At 39.0% G+C, this 16,754-nt stretch overlaps 8 protein-coding genes across 8 annotated transcripts; 4 read left to right on the top strand and 4 right to left on the bottom strand.

The window, feature by feature from the left end:
* Nucleotides 1-487: 487 nt before the first annotated feature.
* PHYBLDRAFT_33625 (hypothetical protein) lies at nucleotides 488-1,654 on the bottom strand. The gene is made up of 3 exons (XM_018440015.1): nucleotides 1,630-1,654; nucleotides 1,236-1,541; nucleotides 488-840 (listed from the first exon to the last, which is right to left on the bottom strand). Exons 1-3 carry the CDS (start codon nucleotides 1,630-1,632, stop codon nucleotides 694-696), a joined length of 456 nt encoding a protein of 151 aa, XP_018284909.1. The 5' UTR covers nucleotides 1,633-1,654; the 3' UTR covers nucleotides 488-693.
* A 175-nt stretch (nucleotides 1,655-1,829) lies between these two features.
* PHYBLDRAFT_174888 (hypothetical protein) lies at nucleotides 1,830-3,460 on the top strand (the record flags this gene model as incomplete). The annotated part of the gene is made up of 8 exons (XM_018437365.1): nucleotides 1,830-1,881; nucleotides 1,955-2,053; nucleotides 2,130-2,216; nucleotides 2,282-2,294; nucleotides 2,412-2,635; nucleotides 2,724-2,873; nucleotides 2,969-3,166; nucleotides 3,273-3,460. 8 exons carry the CDS (start codon nucleotides 1,830-1,832, stop codon nucleotides 3,458-3,460), a joined length of 1,011 nt encoding a protein of 336 aa, XP_018284908.1.
* On the bottom strand, nucleotides 3,430-4,180 carry PHYBLDRAFT_189208 (hypothetical protein; the record flags this gene model as incomplete). The annotated part of the gene is made up of 2 exons (XM_018439620.1): nucleotides 3,430-4,112; nucleotides 4,145-4,180. 2 exons carry the CDS (start codon nucleotides 4,178-4,180, stop codon nucleotides 3,558-3,560), a joined length of 591 nt encoding a protein of 196 aa, XP_018284907.1. The 3' UTR covers nucleotides 3,430-3,557.
* Nucleotides 4,181-6,296: 2,116 nt separating this feature from the next.
* On the top strand, nucleotides 6,297-7,628 carry PHYBLDRAFT_98551 (hypothetical protein; the record flags this gene model as incomplete). The annotated part of the gene is made up of 4 exons (XM_018444055.1): nucleotides 6,297-6,518; nucleotides 6,625-6,922; nucleotides 6,970-7,183; nucleotides 7,256-7,628. Coding segments are annotated over 4 exons (1,107 nt in total), but the record flags the coding sequence as incomplete, so codon positions are not given.
* A 323-nt stretch (nucleotides 7,629-7,951) lies between these two features.
* On the top strand, nucleotides 7,952-8,446 carry PHYBLDRAFT_160541 (hypothetical protein). Its single transcript, XM_018434196.1, has 2 exons — nucleotides 7,952-7,971; nucleotides 8,076-8,446. Exons 1-2 carry the CDS (start codon nucleotides 7,969-7,971, stop codon nucleotides 8,391-8,393), a joined length of 321 nt encoding a protein of 106 aa, XP_018284905.1. The 5' UTR covers nucleotides 7,952-7,968; the 3' UTR covers nucleotides 8,394-8,446.
* Nucleotides 8,447-8,505: 59 nt separating this feature from the next.
* On the top strand, nucleotides 8,506-9,393 carry PHYBLDRAFT_70146 (hypothetical protein; the record flags this gene model as incomplete). Its single annotated transcript, XM_018442219.1, has 2 exons — nucleotides 8,506-8,570; nucleotides 8,610-9,393. The coding sequence occupies 2 exons, from the start codon at nucleotides 8,506-8,508 to the stop codon at nucleotides 9,391-9,393; spliced, it is 849 nt and encodes a 282-aa protein (XP_018284904.1).
* PHYBLDRAFT_183749 (hypothetical protein) lies at nucleotides 9,392-11,726 on the bottom strand. The gene is made up of 3 exons (XM_018438824.1): nucleotides 11,520-11,726; nucleotides 10,998-11,432; nucleotides 9,392-10,944 (listed from the first exon to the last, which is right to left on the bottom strand). Exons 1-3 carry the CDS (start codon nucleotides 11,674-11,676, stop codon nucleotides 9,650-9,652), a joined length of 1,887 nt encoding a protein of 628 aa, XP_018284903.1. The 5' UTR covers nucleotides 11,677-11,726; the 3' UTR covers nucleotides 9,392-9,649.
* A 3,186-nt stretch (nucleotides 11,727-14,912) lies between these two features.
* On the bottom strand, nucleotides 14,913-16,481 carry PHYBLDRAFT_33637 (hypothetical protein). Its single transcript, XM_018440016.1, has 5 exons — nucleotides 16,280-16,481; nucleotides 16,089-16,223; nucleotides 15,615-16,000; nucleotides 15,156-15,498; nucleotides 14,913-15,080 (listed from the first exon to the last, which is right to left on the bottom strand). The coding sequence occupies exons 1-5, from the start codon at nucleotides 16,440-16,442 to the stop codon at nucleotides 15,025-15,027; spliced, it is 1,083 nt and encodes a 360-aa protein (XP_018284902.1). The 5' UTR covers nucleotides 16,443-16,481; the 3' UTR covers nucleotides 14,913-15,024.
* Nucleotides 16,482-16,754: the final 273 nt, after the last annotated feature.

The following is a 16,754-nucleotide window of genomic DNA, read 5'->3' as shown; positions in this document are numbered from 1 at the left end:
ATATTTCCAAAGATAAGCCGATTGAAACATCGCTTCATAGTAAACTCGTTTATTTTTTATCTCCGGGAATGGTAAATGAAGCGCAGTGAAAGATATTCTTTACTGGAGGTACATTTAACCCAGTGAACGATCATAGCTAAGTCCAACAAGAATTGTTTTAAAAGGGTACAATTACAAATATACGTACACAAGTACACACACATATAGATATATATACATATATAGATAAATAGTTACTAAAGGCAAGAACAATAGGCCCACAATATATAATATATATATGACTTAATAGCTTATTTCTACTTTCAATACAAACTCAAATTTAACTTTCAGTGCTATAATTCAATTGTTCAAATTGCCCAACTCGATATACCATAATCTATTCTTTCCCTTCAGATTACATTCCGTTCATCCCGTTCTCGGAAGACATGTGTGAATTATCAAGATACAGACACAGAACCGATACACATGTTGTGAAACCAGTAGCTTCCTGCCTATAATCCGGATACTCGGATTTTATAATTACTAAATAACAGCCATCAAAATATTTCTATTACATTTCTTTACATCACTTTAAAAAATAGACATATGCAGTAAAATATGTAAAAAAAAATCAAAGATTCGGCTATGAACATTTTATTGGGTTAATTGGAACCCGAAGATCAAGGACTCGAAATCCCAAATAATGAAAGAGCTTTAAGCCTGGACCTCAGCACCCTCAGCACGGGGCTTACGGGGACCACGAGCCTGGTCGCGACGACGGGGCTTGAAGTCAACGTTGGCAATGGGGTTGGTAACGCGGACACCAGCAAGGTTCTCGAAGTTGAGAGACTTGAGCAATTCCTAAAAGTAGAGTAAAGAAAAATGGTGTTAAGGTTGTGTTGTGCGCGGCGGAATCTTGACACCTTCAAGTCAATGTGATATAGTATGGCCATCGAAAGATCCACCGCGCGCACAGAAAGAAAATAGGTATTGTTTTTTTTGTTTGACCATTGCCCCATCTTCTTTTCATTTCATTTCATTTATGAAGCAAGCAAAAGCAACAAATACATAAATATAGAAAGAGATCGCAAAAGCTGATAAAAGAAACAAAAAACAAAAAAGATTTGATAGTTTGGGACAAAAGGCCAAACAAAAAATAACCAAGTTTTCATGCTTCCGCACGACAGCCAAAGTCTCGCACACGTATACATAACCACACAAACTTTTCGGTTTTCTAATTCTTCTTCGATAGTTACCTCGGTCTCGGGGTCGACCTCAATGACGGAGGTATCGAGGGCAGAGAACTCGGGAACGTAGTTATCCTTGCGCTCACGCTCCTCCTCCTGCAACTTGAAGGAAATACCGCGGACGGGACCCTTGGAAATGCGCTTCATCAAGTGGGTGGTGAAACCGGCAATCTTGTTGCGGAGGCGCTTGGACTGGATGATGGCAACCTCGTCAAGGATTCTCTTGTTGGTCTGGAAGTCGAGAGTGAGACGGGGGTAGTACTTCTCGATCAAGACACGGGAAGCCTTCTTGACAGTCTTGGTTCTAACGCAGCCCTAAAAAATGCACATCCAAATATTAGTTCATCCATCCATCCATCTATTCACACGTCGATTTAATGCTTCATCAGTAGCTTGTTCTTACCATGATGAAACGATGAGATTAACGGTGAAAGGGAAAGAGACAGAATGGTGGATTGCCCGGTCAGCACTGTTGTGTGTGTTGCTTGCCATTCGTGGCTTGGCAGACAAGTCATGTCTGAGGTCAAAAAGCTCCCGGACCCGATACCAATTTCTATTTGATGGGCCGCACTCCTTTCCCTCCTCATTCCTCACTCTCCGATAATGCAACCAACTATAGAAGAAAGCTTTGTGAGATATGTCAAGGAGTATCAAGGTAAACGTATGAAAGGCGAATGTTCATATATTACAACTTTATATCAACATGTGTATATTGTTTTGCACTGTAGAAATGTGCGGTAGTTATGTGCATGTCTACCAAAAACCACCTACTCCACTAGAGTTCTTACGGACCAGCGTACATCCCAATCGTCCCGCTATTATCAAAGGTAACAAACAACTGTTCCTCCTCTTTCGCATTTTTGGACCAATTTTTTTTATAAAAAAATTGTTTATTATGTAAAGGGGCATTTGATGACTGGCCGGCTCGGACCAAATGGACCAACCAATACCTGCGTTCAACTATGGGCAAAGTACCTATTACTGTTGCGAGTAAGTTTCTTGATCTGGCAATTTTGATTTGAGACACAATAATTCATTATTTTTTTATTGAATAGTCACCCCTAACGGGTAGACATTGATATTCAAAGCTTATCACTAGAAGACTGACTCAAGCTTTCATCTTTTTGCTTTTACTTTTATATCTGCGTGTATTTATGCGTATCTGTGGGTCGGTGGGTACATTAGATACGCAGATGCAGTGACTCTTGATAAAATCACCGGGAAAGAGTATTTTGCTATGCCTTATGAAAAGGTCATGCCTTTCGATAGATTTATTGACACCATAGAAGGCAAAGAGAATAGCCCAAACAAGCATTATATATCTCTACAGAATGGAAGTTTACCAGCAGAGTTTTCACCTCTAGAGAAAGATGTAGCACCGCATATTGACTGGTGCAGCGAAGCCCTTGGTAATTTACTATTCTTACTAGTTTTGCATCCTATGCGTTTAACCATTCTTGTATTAATCAAGTACTCATGTATATCTGTGGTTTAAAGGCAAGCAACCAGACGCAGTTAATTTCTGGTTTGGTGATAGTGGAAGCACTACCTCACTTCACAAGGACCCTTATGAGAATTGTTATGCTGTGATTCGTGGTGAAAAGACGTTTGTACTCTTTCCACCTTCCGAGTACTATTGTATGCATGGTAAGTATTACATATCCACTCTTGTTTTATAAGAATATATATCAGTTAATACATATATAAACGAACGATGTTTTTACCTCAAATCATTAAACTAGAATCCATATATCCCGGTGCTGTTTATGAACCAAACTCTACGACCGGAAGCCTAGAGTTGGTCCCTATACATCCTCCCACTAAGACACCATGGATCCCAGTCGATCCTCTCTCACCGGATTACACCAGATTTCCGCGTTTCAGACATGCCAAACCCTTGATAATTACTGTACAGGAAGGAGATATGCTTTATCTACCAGGTAAAGTATAACAAGTTACAAAGTTTTTACTCTTTTTAAATACTACATCCTCTAATTATTACATTTTTTTTCTCCTCGTGTATATTTTTCTTTTAAAAAATTGTAGCTCTCTGGTTCCATCATGTTCTTCAAAATGGTGACCAAGGCGTTATTGCAATCAACTATTGGTATGATATGGAGTACACAAATTCTCTCTTCCCTACAATGGGACTCTTCCGTGACTTGGTTGCAGGTGTACTGGACGGTACTAATCTTCACTCAAGCGACAGTGATAAAAACAGTGATAGCGAATAATTCGACTTGAATTTGTTTTGTTTTATTTTACTTTCTTTTACTTGATATTATATTATATTATATTATATTATTTTTGTTTTATATATTGAATTAAATATTAAAGCTCCAGAATGCAGTCGTACCAAGGCTCAGGGCCATGAACTACCTCACTCTTTCCAAGGTTTTTGAATCCAACAGAACCATAAAGAGACAAAAGGTTAGGACGGCTGAGGATAGCAACACGCTCATATTTCTTAGGGGTCTGGAGCTCATTGTGGTGACGGAGGATACCAATCCAAGTGTTCAAAAGATGTGTGGCGACACCGCGCTTGCGATATTCAGGGGCAACGCAGACGCTGTGAAGACATACGGTTTTTCCTTCGGGATCGTGAACATCCATTGATTCCTCGGTGAGAAGATCAGAACGCGAGAGTGTGGTGCATACAAAGCCAACAATGGTTTCTTTGTCTTTGGCGACTAGAAATAATTCTGGGCCACTGTGGGCAGCATATTCAATGCGATTTTTAAGTTTTTCGCGTGTGGCAGCCTCATCAGGGTGGTACGAAGTTTGTTCAAGGTGATCGATTACATCGAGATCAAGCAAACAAGCTGGTTCAAATTTCAAGCTTTCGAGGAAGCTCATTATGGAATGGTTGTGAAGATTGTTTACTTTCTACATTTTACAGCTAGTCATAGTTAGCTTACACCAATGCTCATGACGTCATGCGTTCTGCTAATCATTATACACCTTTTGCCCTAACGATGTCGCAAGAAATAAATAAAATAAAGTGTCGTACAATCTACGGAAATCCTATCACTTTTTTTAAAGAAGATAAAAATGTGACATGTAATCTACAGTTGTTTATTAATTAAAATGATCTGTAACCCAGGTTATGAAAACCTTCAATTGAATAACACACAAACCCTTCAGAAAATGGTTAAGTAATTTGGCTGTTAACACTTTTAATTGAGTAAATATTAGTATCCGTTTTAACATTTATTAAGACATAGTGCTTATGGTAGATGGCCCCCACCAACATAAACTCTAATACTGGAAAGATGTAAAATCTGGACCTGCTAATGATACACAGCTCATTATTAATACCGACAACGAATACTTGAAATCAAATCAAAAGAATAGTAACGAGAAAGTAAAATGTATATAACAAGACAAACAATTCATCGTAGGCAAGAATACAGCCAGAGTCCACAGAACAAAACAAAAAGGCACAACTCAATATATTTAAATTTCTAGATATTTGATATAATCTTACGCCTGTGCATTCATAATAGAAGAAGTGTTCATTATCTTTGTAGGTGCTTGTAAGTTAAATAATTGGCATAATAATAGCAGTAGAACATTTTTAAAATAAGTCATTGAGTCCCCCTTATAATTCTTTGTATTTTAAAGCTACACCGGATTACATATCTACAGCTTAAATTGCAAAAGGTCAAGCAGAATTCAAATAAATCAAATCCTAAAATTATCCACCGTAAATGATATACAAATTAAAGAAAAAAAAATGTATGGGGTTTCTTGGATTTAAGTGGATTTTACTAGGAGCTTCTAACTTTATTTTTTTCTTTTTATAAAATTCAGTGGTATTGCATGAAAACTTTAGACCTTTGTAAGATGTTACCTACTTTAATTCCTAAATCTGTTTTTGTTTTCAAATGTACAGTGAAAATTCAGTATATATTAGAAGGTGGTACATATTTTTATGTAGCTAGAAAAAAAACTAATAGACAACAACGAAAGGCCTATACTTCAAAATTTTATTAGAAAATTATTATTATTTTATTATCATATATGAAAATATGAGTTTTTACTAAAGTATCGTGTCCGAAGTATAAACGGTAAATAAATCTGACTCTTACACAAATTTCAGTTACATCTTTCTTGAAATGCAAAACCAAATGCTATGTGTGACTGTCACAGACATGATCGTGACGTTGTCTTTATCAATCAGACGAGCTCTCACACAAAGCCAGGCCACAAAAAGCTATCTTTTTTTTGTGTCTCAGAAAGGACACATTGACTCCATCACAATGTCAGATCAGCAAAAGGCAGGTCATTAATGAGGCATATTTTTTTTCTAGAAAAAAAAGTGTTAACAATGCTCCTTCCTTCTTTTATGTTATTATTATTGTTTTACAGATGGCCGAGCTGATTGCGGCGCGACGTGCCGAAGTACTAGCCAAGATGGCTTCTTTTCAGAGCAAGGCCGCCGCACAAACCAAAGCTGCACCACCACCACGACCAAAAGTTCCAGTATCTGTACCAAATAGTATAAGCTCATGGAGACCACCACCTTTGCCAGTAAACATACCTCAGCCTGTACCAGAAGCAAGCACGGGTGGACTAAATTTGTTAGAGCTTAAAAAGAGAATCGCCGAGACAAAAGCTCGGATGGGAAATGCTCCTGCATCAGCGGTAAACATAAGAAAAGAATGATTGAGCAGAGAAAATGAAAGGAATAATTATTGGAATCAAGACGATCCGTCTTGCTTGAATTCCTCGACGCGGTGTTTAATTGTACTGAAGAACAAAACTTAATTATATATATATATATATATACTTTGTAGGCTCGTGGCGTTACCCCAGTAGTGGATACACGGGGAAATGGACCTCAGGTAGCTTTGGATGAGTCTGGTAATCTTGATTTGAAGGCCATGCTGGACAGAGGCATCATACCCAAGCGTGAGAATGCATTAGCAAAAGTACGTACATATATATATGATTTAAATCAAATGTTTACTTAATATCTTGTATAATTAGCCTGCCCCACGCCCTGCTGCACCGAAAAAAGAGCTCAAGGTTCTGAAACTTGAGTCTCCACCGGAAGAACTCACTGACCCCACAAAGAATCCTTATTTTGATCCTTCCTTGATTGCCAAGACTGCCCCAGTTTCACGTAGAGCACGGTCGCTAAAGTTTGTTAGACCTGGAAAATACATCCAACAAGCCAACCAGGAGAGAGCAAAAGCACAATTGGAAAAATTGAAACAAGAGATTTCTGAGAATGTCAAAAAGGCAGGCATGGAAGTTGAATTGGATATTTCCGATAAAGCCATCAAGGTAAGAAACAAAAAAAAGAGGGTTTTATTTGAAGTGTTTGTATACATATCTATAAATACATATATATATATATACAGTTATTGTGGGTGTCTGATACTGTTTTCAGAAAGAGCCTCCACCAGCTATTGAGTGGTGGGATGCTCCCTTTATGCCCAACAAAACATACAGTGATCTAGATACTCAGCCTGTGAATCCAGATTCCCTTGGTGCATTGGTTACTCTCTATGTTCATCATCCTATCCCCATTAAACCACCAAGTGAACTCACGGGCCCAGCTGTCAGTCGTTCTCTGATGCTCACTAAGAAAGAGCGCAAGAAGTTGCGAAGACAGCAGCGCCAGGAAACACAGAAAGAGAAGCAAGATAAGATTCGTCTCGGCTTACTTCCTCCTGATCCACCAAAGGGTAAGTTTTTAAAGAAGGAAGGAACTGTCAACTAATAGTTGGATTAGTCAAGATTAGCAATTTGATGAGAGTACTCGGTGATGAGGCAATACAGGATCCCACAAAGATTGAAGCTAAGGTGCGCAAGGAGATGGAGTTGAGACAGAAACAGCACGAAACAGCCAATGAGCAACGTAAATTGACACCTGCCGAAAGACGAGCAAAGATTGCCAACAAGCTCAAGAATGATCAAAAGATAAGTAATGAGGTTGCTGTATTCAAGTAAGTTGATCCAATAATTATTTCTTTTTTTAAAAAAAAATGGTCTTGATGCTAACGTCGGTTGAATGATAGAGTGAAAAAATGTTCACATCCTAAACTTCGCTACAAAATCGAATTGAATGCACAACAAAATCAATTATCCGGTATGGTGATTGTACATCCAAAGTGTAACCTTGTGATTGTTGAAGGAGGACCCAAGGGTATCAAGGCATACAAAAAGTTGATGCTTCGTCGAATTGATTGGAACGATATGCCACCACCAAAGAATGGACCACTGGAGGCAATGGATGTTGATGAGACTGAGGAGAATGCATGTTATTTGGTGTGGGAGGGACAGGTAAAAAATAAGGCATTCAAAAAGTTCACTTGGCGTTCGTTTGAGAGTGAAAAGATGGCTCGTGAAGAACTATCTAAATGGCATGTAGAACACTACTGGGATGCTGCATTGTTGGCTAATGAGGCTGATTTGGCAGCACGTCAACCAGAATTGTGATTGAAATTCATAGTTAAACTATAGTAACAATAATAATAGTAAAATAAAGAGAAAGAAAAGAAAAAAACAAGTGAAAACAATAATAAAATAGACAGTTCAAGAAGACTATCGAAAAAAGAAATATTTTTTTTTGGGGGGAGTGGAAGACGTTAAGGTTGCTAAAGTCACATCAATGTCGGCTGTTCAAATTGAGCAAGGGCTCTCTCACCGTGCTCTCCGGAAGGGAAGGTAGTTAACCAGGCGGCATCTCATTTGATAGACTCCCTCTCTTTTGGCTTACTTCGATTAAACCATGGTGAGTAGCACTCAACATAACCACCCATCCATCCATCCATCCATCCACACCCAACTTCAACAAGCCAGAACCAGACGTCCAATAGAGAACTGACATGTCTTTAGGTCAACATCCCCAAGACCAGAAACACCTTCTGCAAGGGCGGTAAGTGCAAGAAGCACACTCCCCACAAGGTTACCCAGTACAAGGCCGGTAAGGCTTCCCTCTTCGCCCAGGGTAAGAGACGTTACGACCGTAAGCAGTCCGGTTATGGTGGTCAGACCAAGCCCGTCTTCCACAAGAAAGCCAAGACCACCAAGAAGATCGTCCTCCGTCTTGAGTGCACTGCCTGCAAGTACAAGATGCAGCTCTCCATCAAGCGTTGCAAGCACTTCGAGTTGGGTGGTGACAAGAAGACCAAGGGTGCCGCACTCGTCTTCTAAATTAACGTCAATAAAATATAACACGATATTATCGAGCCTTGCTTTGCCGCTATATACATTCTTGTCTCCTTTGCCTTTATTTATCTCTTTCTCTTTCGCTTTTTAATTCATAATGTTGGGCCAGGTGCTCAGGAGGTCAATTCACACTGAACGTGTACTCCAACTAGTGTCACAAAGGTAGCTTTGAATCAACACATTCAATTCATCCCCAATAAGTCTTTCTACCAAAAAAGGACGCCAGCTCAAGGAGATCATGAACCATAGTGGCTTAGCCACAAGTGGACTTAAGAAGGAACTTGTAACCCGTCTCCAGAATCACTATGAAAGAATCATCACCAATGGAAATGTTCATGGAGAATATATTCGTGAAAAAGCTCTTCCATCTTCTGTAATCTCATTCGATCTTGGCTATCGTAACATGGCTTTTTGTCATCTAGACAGTACCAACACCATCCGTAACTGGATCCGCGTTGATCTAGCTTTGCCGTCATTTCATCCATCAATTACAGCTCCCTTGATACGTCAATTTGTACACTCCCAAATTGCACCATTGATGAACCAAGCAGGAGCTGTGGTTGTTGAACAACAAAGATATCGGTCAGGGGGTGCACATAGTGTGCTAGAGTCTACAATCAGAGTCAATGCTATAGAAGCAATGATGTGGTATGCTCTTGAAGAAATTAGAACCACCAATATCATGTTGATGGAACCAATTCAACGTGCAGCAGTTGATAAAACCTGGGATGAAGCGCTTAAGGGATGGACAGATGAAAGTCTGCGGCGGTATTATGGCAAAAAGAAGGCGTGTGTGGTTTTAGTCAATACTTTACTCGAGAAAAAGCAAGATATATTGTGTCCCGATAACATATTAGAGACATACAAGCAGGAAAAGAAGCAGGACGATCTTAGCGATAGCTTATTACAAGCAATGGCGTGGTACAAATGGCGCCGGTTTTCCTTGGATATGATTGATGCGACGATAATTGAACATGCTGAATAAACCAAAAAGTACGACTTTTTATTGAATTAAATTGAATTGAATTGTGGGTGGGTGGGTGGTATTGGAGGGGTGAATTGAATTGAACTAAATTAAACTGAACTAAACTGAACTGAACTGAATTGAATTGAATTAGAACATCTAATTCTTATACGTAAAAAATATATTTTTAAGCTAGAAATGAAGAGATGCGAAAATACGGAAATGATAGATAGTGGATAGGGAACTTTTTTTTTCTTCTGCTTATTCTTTGCGCCCTTTAGTTAACAGCAACACCTTTGCCGTTGGTATCAACAAAACTGCCGTGAATGGTCATGGCAGTGAATGCACCCAGAGTGGTGCGGCCCACTTCAACCATTGTAGCAGCATCAACAATGAGCAGGAAACATGATTCCTTTCCATCGGGAGTTGTGGTGTTGACAGTTGAAATAAGTACACCGTCATCTTCTGCTCTTTGCTCAGGGTGGGCGACAAAAATGGGCTCGGAACAAGAACAGCCGGGCTCATCCCAAATTTTTGCTGAGCTTCCCTCCTCTGTGTTCTTGCACAATGTGGGCTTATCAAGATCAAGTTTGATCAAACCGTTTACAACGGCACCAGATGCATAAGATGGCGCATGTTTTGACTCACATACACCCCACACATAGCGATACTTGCGAAGGTTGAAGTTTGAATTGAAGCGAGGAAGCTCAATATCGGAGCCCAATACTGTATATGATGCCACTCGACGCTTGTTGAAATCAAAGATACCGGAAAGCAGGCCCGTAATTCCCTTTGGCGACCAGCGCGAAGTTTCGGGAGCATTAGAGCTGACAGGCACATTTCCAAGGCGATAACGTCTAAGCTGCGAAGGAGAAATGCTGTTATCCTTCTTATCATCAGTGTGTCTCTTGATCTTGAAACGTGCAGGCTCGACCTTGGAAGCATCAAATCCAGTAGGTGTTTTACCGAGATCGAAACTAGCATCCACAATATCGGTGTTTTCATATACACAGTAGTCCATGTAAATCACACGCTCTTTACCACCTCCTGGGAGATCCACCTCCTCATCCCAGGCATTTGCAGAGTGGAAAGAAAAGCATGGGTCAGCATCGTATGTAGCGACATGTCTACCGGTATTACGGTCAACAACGTGGAAAAGAGTGGGGCGAGTTTCGTCCCAATAGAAGGTTTGATAGGCACAAGAGTAATACAGTGCCGACATGCCGCCAAAACTGTAGTAATACGGGAAATTGGGAACAATGATATAGTTCTTTGTCATGCTGAAGGAGTGAATATACGCAGGTTTGAGAGGTTCGAGTGTACGCCAGGCACCAAGATGACGATAGATAGGTTCGTGTAAGCGAACCTGAGGGGCAGGCATCTTTTCTTTTGAGCCTGGGGGAGTAGGCAAGTAAGGACCAAGTGTATAGGATTGGAAAGAAGGGATTGGACCGAGTCTGACGGTGAAGTTGACATATTCGTCGGTCTCTTCATCATACTGGTGGTGAGAAGCGCAAAGCTGACCCTGGAGCTTATCATTGACATGACCATAAGTGAACATCTTGATAGGTTCTATAGGCTTGGTAAGTAAATTTGGCTACCAGACTTTTATGCAATGAACTTACTAAGGGTTTTGTTATCGACCAACTGAAGTGTGTTGGCATCTCTCTTGACAACAAGAGCATCACCGCGCTTAACACCTGTCTCGGCCTCAAGCCGCTCACCAAGCGGGAAGTTTGGTGTGATGGTAACATTAACCATATCGAACTCCGGGTCGCCTTCTTGGATCTGTGCATTTGCGCCGAACTTGGAGATGTGGTGGTAGACAGACTGGATACGGCCAAAGATAGTCTTGCAGGGATCTGGACCAAAAGTGAGAAGTGTAGGATCCTTTTCTCGAATACGACGTTCTACTCCGTGGGAGGTGTGGCGTGAGGAGTACTGAACAGTCTGCGTCTCACCAGATAGTTCAAAACGGTGCAACATTGCAAGGCCATCAAAAGGATGTCCGATGTGGAATGTGTCGCCGTTCTCAAGCAGAAGATTATAACGGCCAGAACCTTTTATTTTATTTTTTTAAGATTTATTCTTGTTTAATGATCTGCTTCATATCTAATATCGCAATGTATTGTTTTTTTTTTATTTACCTGCACGGTACATGACACCATTTACCCACTCTGGAATGGTACCCTCGATTGTAAGTTCTACTGGCTTGTTGAAGGCAGGTACATTGTTGTAGCCAGTTGGAGAGGGGGCAGGAAGGCCCTGTTCGCGAAGTGGGTTTTCGGCGGCAGGAGTAAGCATATTAGAGAAGGGAAGTTAAGAAAGAGAGATAGAAATTGATTCGAAAGTTTCCTTTTTTCTGAAGTAAGCACAGAATAGAGAAATGGACACCTACTTTATACTGTTTGATTCAGGTTCCACCATTGAGGTACCATTAACAGAGAGAGAAAATAACTAGTAACAGTCCGTTCAAGGCACCTTAAATGAGAAGATACTTAAAAATAAATGTACACAACGAAAAGAATAACGTCTAATCAATCAATTTAACTTGGCTATTGTTAATCTTTCATTATATTGAAACTTTTTTTTTACAATTACCATCAAGTTTACCCATCCCCTTAAGCCCATCAACATTTAAAATATATGAAAGTACATATAATTATGCTTCAATGAAAACAACTGAGAATTACAATCAATAGGAATGACAGGCAAGTCATTTGTACTTCAGCAAGGTCTGTGAATCACTTGTGGCACATAATCAATTGAGCTCAGTCCTTCTGAACGACTTGAATATACACGTTCAAGATGGGACACAGAATAAAAGCTTGGTTCAGATATGTCTGTAGATTTGGATAGATAAAAAAAAGGGACAAAGAAAGAAACCTTAATCAATAGGCCCTTTATCACTGTTATTTATTTGATGATTTTCAAGCTTAATTGACAATTAATGATATAGAATGTAAGCGTATTGACTAGCAATGATAGTGTAAAGTATATTCAGAATAACAGTAATAGGAGTACATGTGATAAACATTGTACTACGAGATACATGGTTCTAAACTGAGGTAGAGCCAGACAAAAGGAAGGTATTCAAACATATAACTTTACAAGCTTGGAAAGCAATTTATATCTTGTGTACAGAGCGGAAACCGAAAGAACAAAGAAAGTTACCACTCGATAAGCTTCTTTGAGAGATGTAGTTCCGATGAAGACGATGTAACAAACCAGATGCTATGGCCAACAATTTGTGAACACTAAAAAAAAAGAAATCAAAAAAGCAACCATGAATCTTGATAGCCTGCTACTATCCCAAGCTTGAATATTTCCTAGTGGAAAGAAAAACCTGACTATATTGGAATAGAATGTAACGCTGTTGTCTGGGGAAACCTCAAATTTAAAGATGTATAAAAATACAAATACACTTCCAAAATTGGTGTCGTTCTCAGCCAACTCCGAAGTTGCAGGTTCGCAAAAATAAAAGTCGTGGGTTGCCTAGAATATCCTTGCGTTCAACGACAAATATAATGTCGTATTCACAGAGAAATAATATCCTACAAAGCTTGACATGACCCATCCTTATACAGTCACGGACAGTAATGTTAAATAAAATATGTATATTTCACAATAAAAATTATTTTATTTCTTTAAAAAAAAACTCCCCCAAAAATCATCAAGTAAACAAACATGTTTAATATATATATATATATTCCAGAAAATACCCTTAGATTTCATATGTCACAAAGAGAATAAAAGTATAGCGGAATTTTCTACTCTCGAAAATCCGATATTATTCTTCATAAGATTTACATAGCTTGTTGACATGGTATTGTCAAGTGTACAAGCAATTACAAAAAAAGGAGAAACATACAAGATACATGGCAATCTTTTTTGCCTAGTAAATCAATTGGAGAACTTAGAAAAATGGTTGGGAGAATGCAAAACCAATTGAAAAAGTATTATTCCGGAGGATCCATTTAAATTGTATAATCAATTCAGAGCTTACTGGATAAAGAAGCATAAGAGGGCTAGATTTCATTGGGTCAATATATGAATGGGCTGGTATAAAGAACAATGAAACAATGTGTTGTGGTCAAACGGGGTCTACTTCTTCTCGGGGGCAGCAATAGAACATGGCGTATTTTCCAAAGATTTGGGAAAAGAAGGTATGTTTAAATGAATACTATTGCTATAGTGAGGTAGAGTCCTGGTAGTGCTATGATTTTTGGTGACGCTTGTTTTTGGAGTGAAAGATTTGGATCTTTAAAGATTATCAAGCACAAAAAACGTGAACCAGGATAGAATTATTGATATCCTGGAATAAGCTTTCCACCCTTGACCTAAAGACATCTTCGAAAGTCAAAAAAAAAAAGTATCCTATCCTTCATTAAAACAGCGTAATTTGCCACATAGGGGTATTTACTAAATTGTGGAAGAGAACCTACCAGATTGCTAGTTTTGACTTATAGCCGGCTCAAAATTCTGGTCTGAATCCCATTGAGCGTATAGGAGTGCTCTAGGGCAGCTATGTAATAAGGTAAGTGCCTCAACTACCACTTTAGACAATCTAGATGTAGAATTGCAAGAGGACTGAACAAAACTAAAAGAGTTTCTAGGACTCTTGGTTAGCAGTATGCGGATTCACTTCCAAGCGGTAATTAGTATCAACGGGGGTACCATAATGTACTAGTTATCTGCCTTGATAAAATATACAAACCTTAGATATATTATACATAGATGTAATTGCTTTTGAATAAGAGCTTTGGATTTGCAAATTTTATTTAAGTTGGGTTCAGAAAACACGTTATTTAAGAAGACATGTGAATTCTACAAAAACTTCAACTTTAATACTAGTAATAATAGTTAGATAGGGCTCTTTACGCAAACATGCTAAATTGAAAAAAAACCTTTATCAGAATACAGAGGAAATTGTATATCTTTTTTTTCCAACATTATTCTTTTAAAAATAAATAACACACCCAAGATTGTTCGAAAACTTTGTCTTCAGCATACAGATGAACAAGATACTTGGTATAAATGGTATCACTTCCAAATGCGTGCAACAATTGATTCTCTGTGTTCTATCTATGTGTAATGAGATGTTTTACAGATATCCAGTAAGTTAAGCCAAGCCAAACTGAATCTAAATCGTGAAAGACCACAATATCCAACGGGTTCTCAATCACTCGTTGGCTGGACAAACATCCTTTATGACATGCCGGCCAGATATATTCCGGTTAATTTTTCCGAAGATTTTCTATCCAGATTATTATGGCCAGTTCAGGTCTTTAGCAACTATTATATATATACATATATTGTGTACTATCAATCTAGAATGAATTTGGCAAAGACTGTACCCAACTGTAATTTTGGTAAGACCGTACTACAAAGTGGTCTGAGTAATAATTTATATATATATATATACATACACTCTGAGAAACTCATAAAATATGCCCGTGCTTATGATTCATTAGCAAATTGTATAACCATGGCCCACAACATGTACTCCAATCATTTAAAATACTCATATCAAATAGAAAGAGACAAAAGGAAAAAGAATATTACATTATGCACCAACGAAAAAAAAAACATAAGCGTACAAATATCTAAAAGAAAATCTTTAGAATTCTATAATAAAATTATTAAATGACTTTAAAGCTCTTGATGTACGAAGCTGGCTGGTGCATAATGAGCTCCTTGGCGGAGTACTATAAAAAATTATATAAAGATTTAGGTGAGATTTGGGATTTTTTTTTTCTTGGTATTGAAAATCGGAAACTTACATTCAACAAATTCGGGGTCGATATGCGTAGGAAACACAACGTTGTACTCCACAAAGAGGTCTCCATGTTCCGTAGGATTCTCGTGGAGTGGCATTCCTTGACCCTTGATCGTCTGCACAAAGCCGTATTGGGTAACGCCCTGTCGTGCGAGTGTCACTGTGCTGCCATCCAAGTGCTTCAATGTCTTTTCAAAGCCAGTGAGTGCCTCGGTAAGAGTGATGTGTTGCTTCGTGTACAGGGCTTGACCACGTCTTTCAAACACAGCGTGAGGCAAAGTAGACACAACAAATATAATGTCACCAGGAATAGTGTCTGGATACTCATCACCTTCTTGATCCAAAACCTGCAAAGTAAGTTTATTTTAGACGCAAATTAATAAACAAACCCAAACCCAAACACATACACATGCACATAAGTTTGTATGTGCATAATCTTGCTTAAGCTGATTGTCTTTCTTACCACTGTTGCGCCATCACTCATTCCCTTATCAATATCAATAGAATACTGCTCGTTTGCTCGTCGGACCTTTTTACCAGCACATACTGGGCAAGGAGTTTTGATGGTCTTGCCCTTACCACCACACTTATCACACGTTTGCTGGATCTGTTGAACCATTCCAGGTGCAATTTGTATTCTAGCAAGAGTTACACCTCTTCCGGAACATACAGGACAGGTTACGATGTCTTCCGATCGGCGTGCACCACTACCATGGCAATGATCACACACAGCCTGCTTCGAGATATCCACCTCGATATTTGCTCCATTGTACAGATCCTCCAATGATACTTCAAGTACAACCTGCATGTTTGGGCCCTTTCGTTCTTGAGCATGTCCATGATGACCACCTTATTCATCCAAATACCACCAATTGAATTAATTGGTGTTCTTTACAAAAAATTGTACCTTCAACAAAAGAAAGCAAAAAAAACTTACCTCCAAAAAAGTGTGAAAAGATATCAAAAGGATTTTGGTGATGTCCTCCATTTCCAGACTTGTGTTGTTCCAATCCTTCCTCACCGTATCGGTCATAGATGGGTCGCTTTTCATCATCAGAAAGTACATTGTAGGCTAATGATCATTGTAAGCTTAATGTACTTTGAAAGGAATCTGAGTAAGCATGTTACCATCAGCAAGTTCCATAAACTTGGCAGAAGCTTCCTTGTCATCTGGATTCTTGTCGGGATGGTACACTCGTGACAATTTCTTGTAATGCTTCTTGATCTGACTCTTGGGCGCGTCGCGTGGAACATCGAGAATGCGGTAGTAATCTCTACCTGCCTCCACCATGGCTGCCAGTAAAACCAAGGCACTCAACAGGCTGAATAACCAAACAGCACTGTAACGCATCCTTGTGAGTAGTCTTGGAATACAATAAGGAATAAAGAACACAAGGCCTTTCAAAAAAAAAAAGAAGAAAAAAAATGCGTCCAGAAACACCGTATTTTCTCCCCTCTCACCAGCTTCTATTTCCCCCCTTTTTTTCCCTCTGCCCGCCACCTGGCTCACACTCATTGGGTTTGAGTTTTTTTTTAATGTTCATTTATTTTATTACAAGGATTTCTTTTGGTTATCAGGTTTATATATATATATATATATTTA

This window comes from Phycomyces blakesleeanus (assembly GCF_001638985.1).
Source record: "Phycomyces blakesleeanus NRRL 1555(-) unplaced genomic scaffold PHYBLscaffold_33, whole genome shotgun sequence".
In the NCBI taxonomy this organism is placed as follows: Eukaryota; Fungi; Mucoromycota; class Mucoromycetes; order Mucorales; family Phycomycetaceae; genus Phycomyces; species Phycomyces blakesleeanus.
Note: the sequence above shows the minus strand (reverse complement) of the source record. Positions and strands in the feature narration are given on the sequence as shown.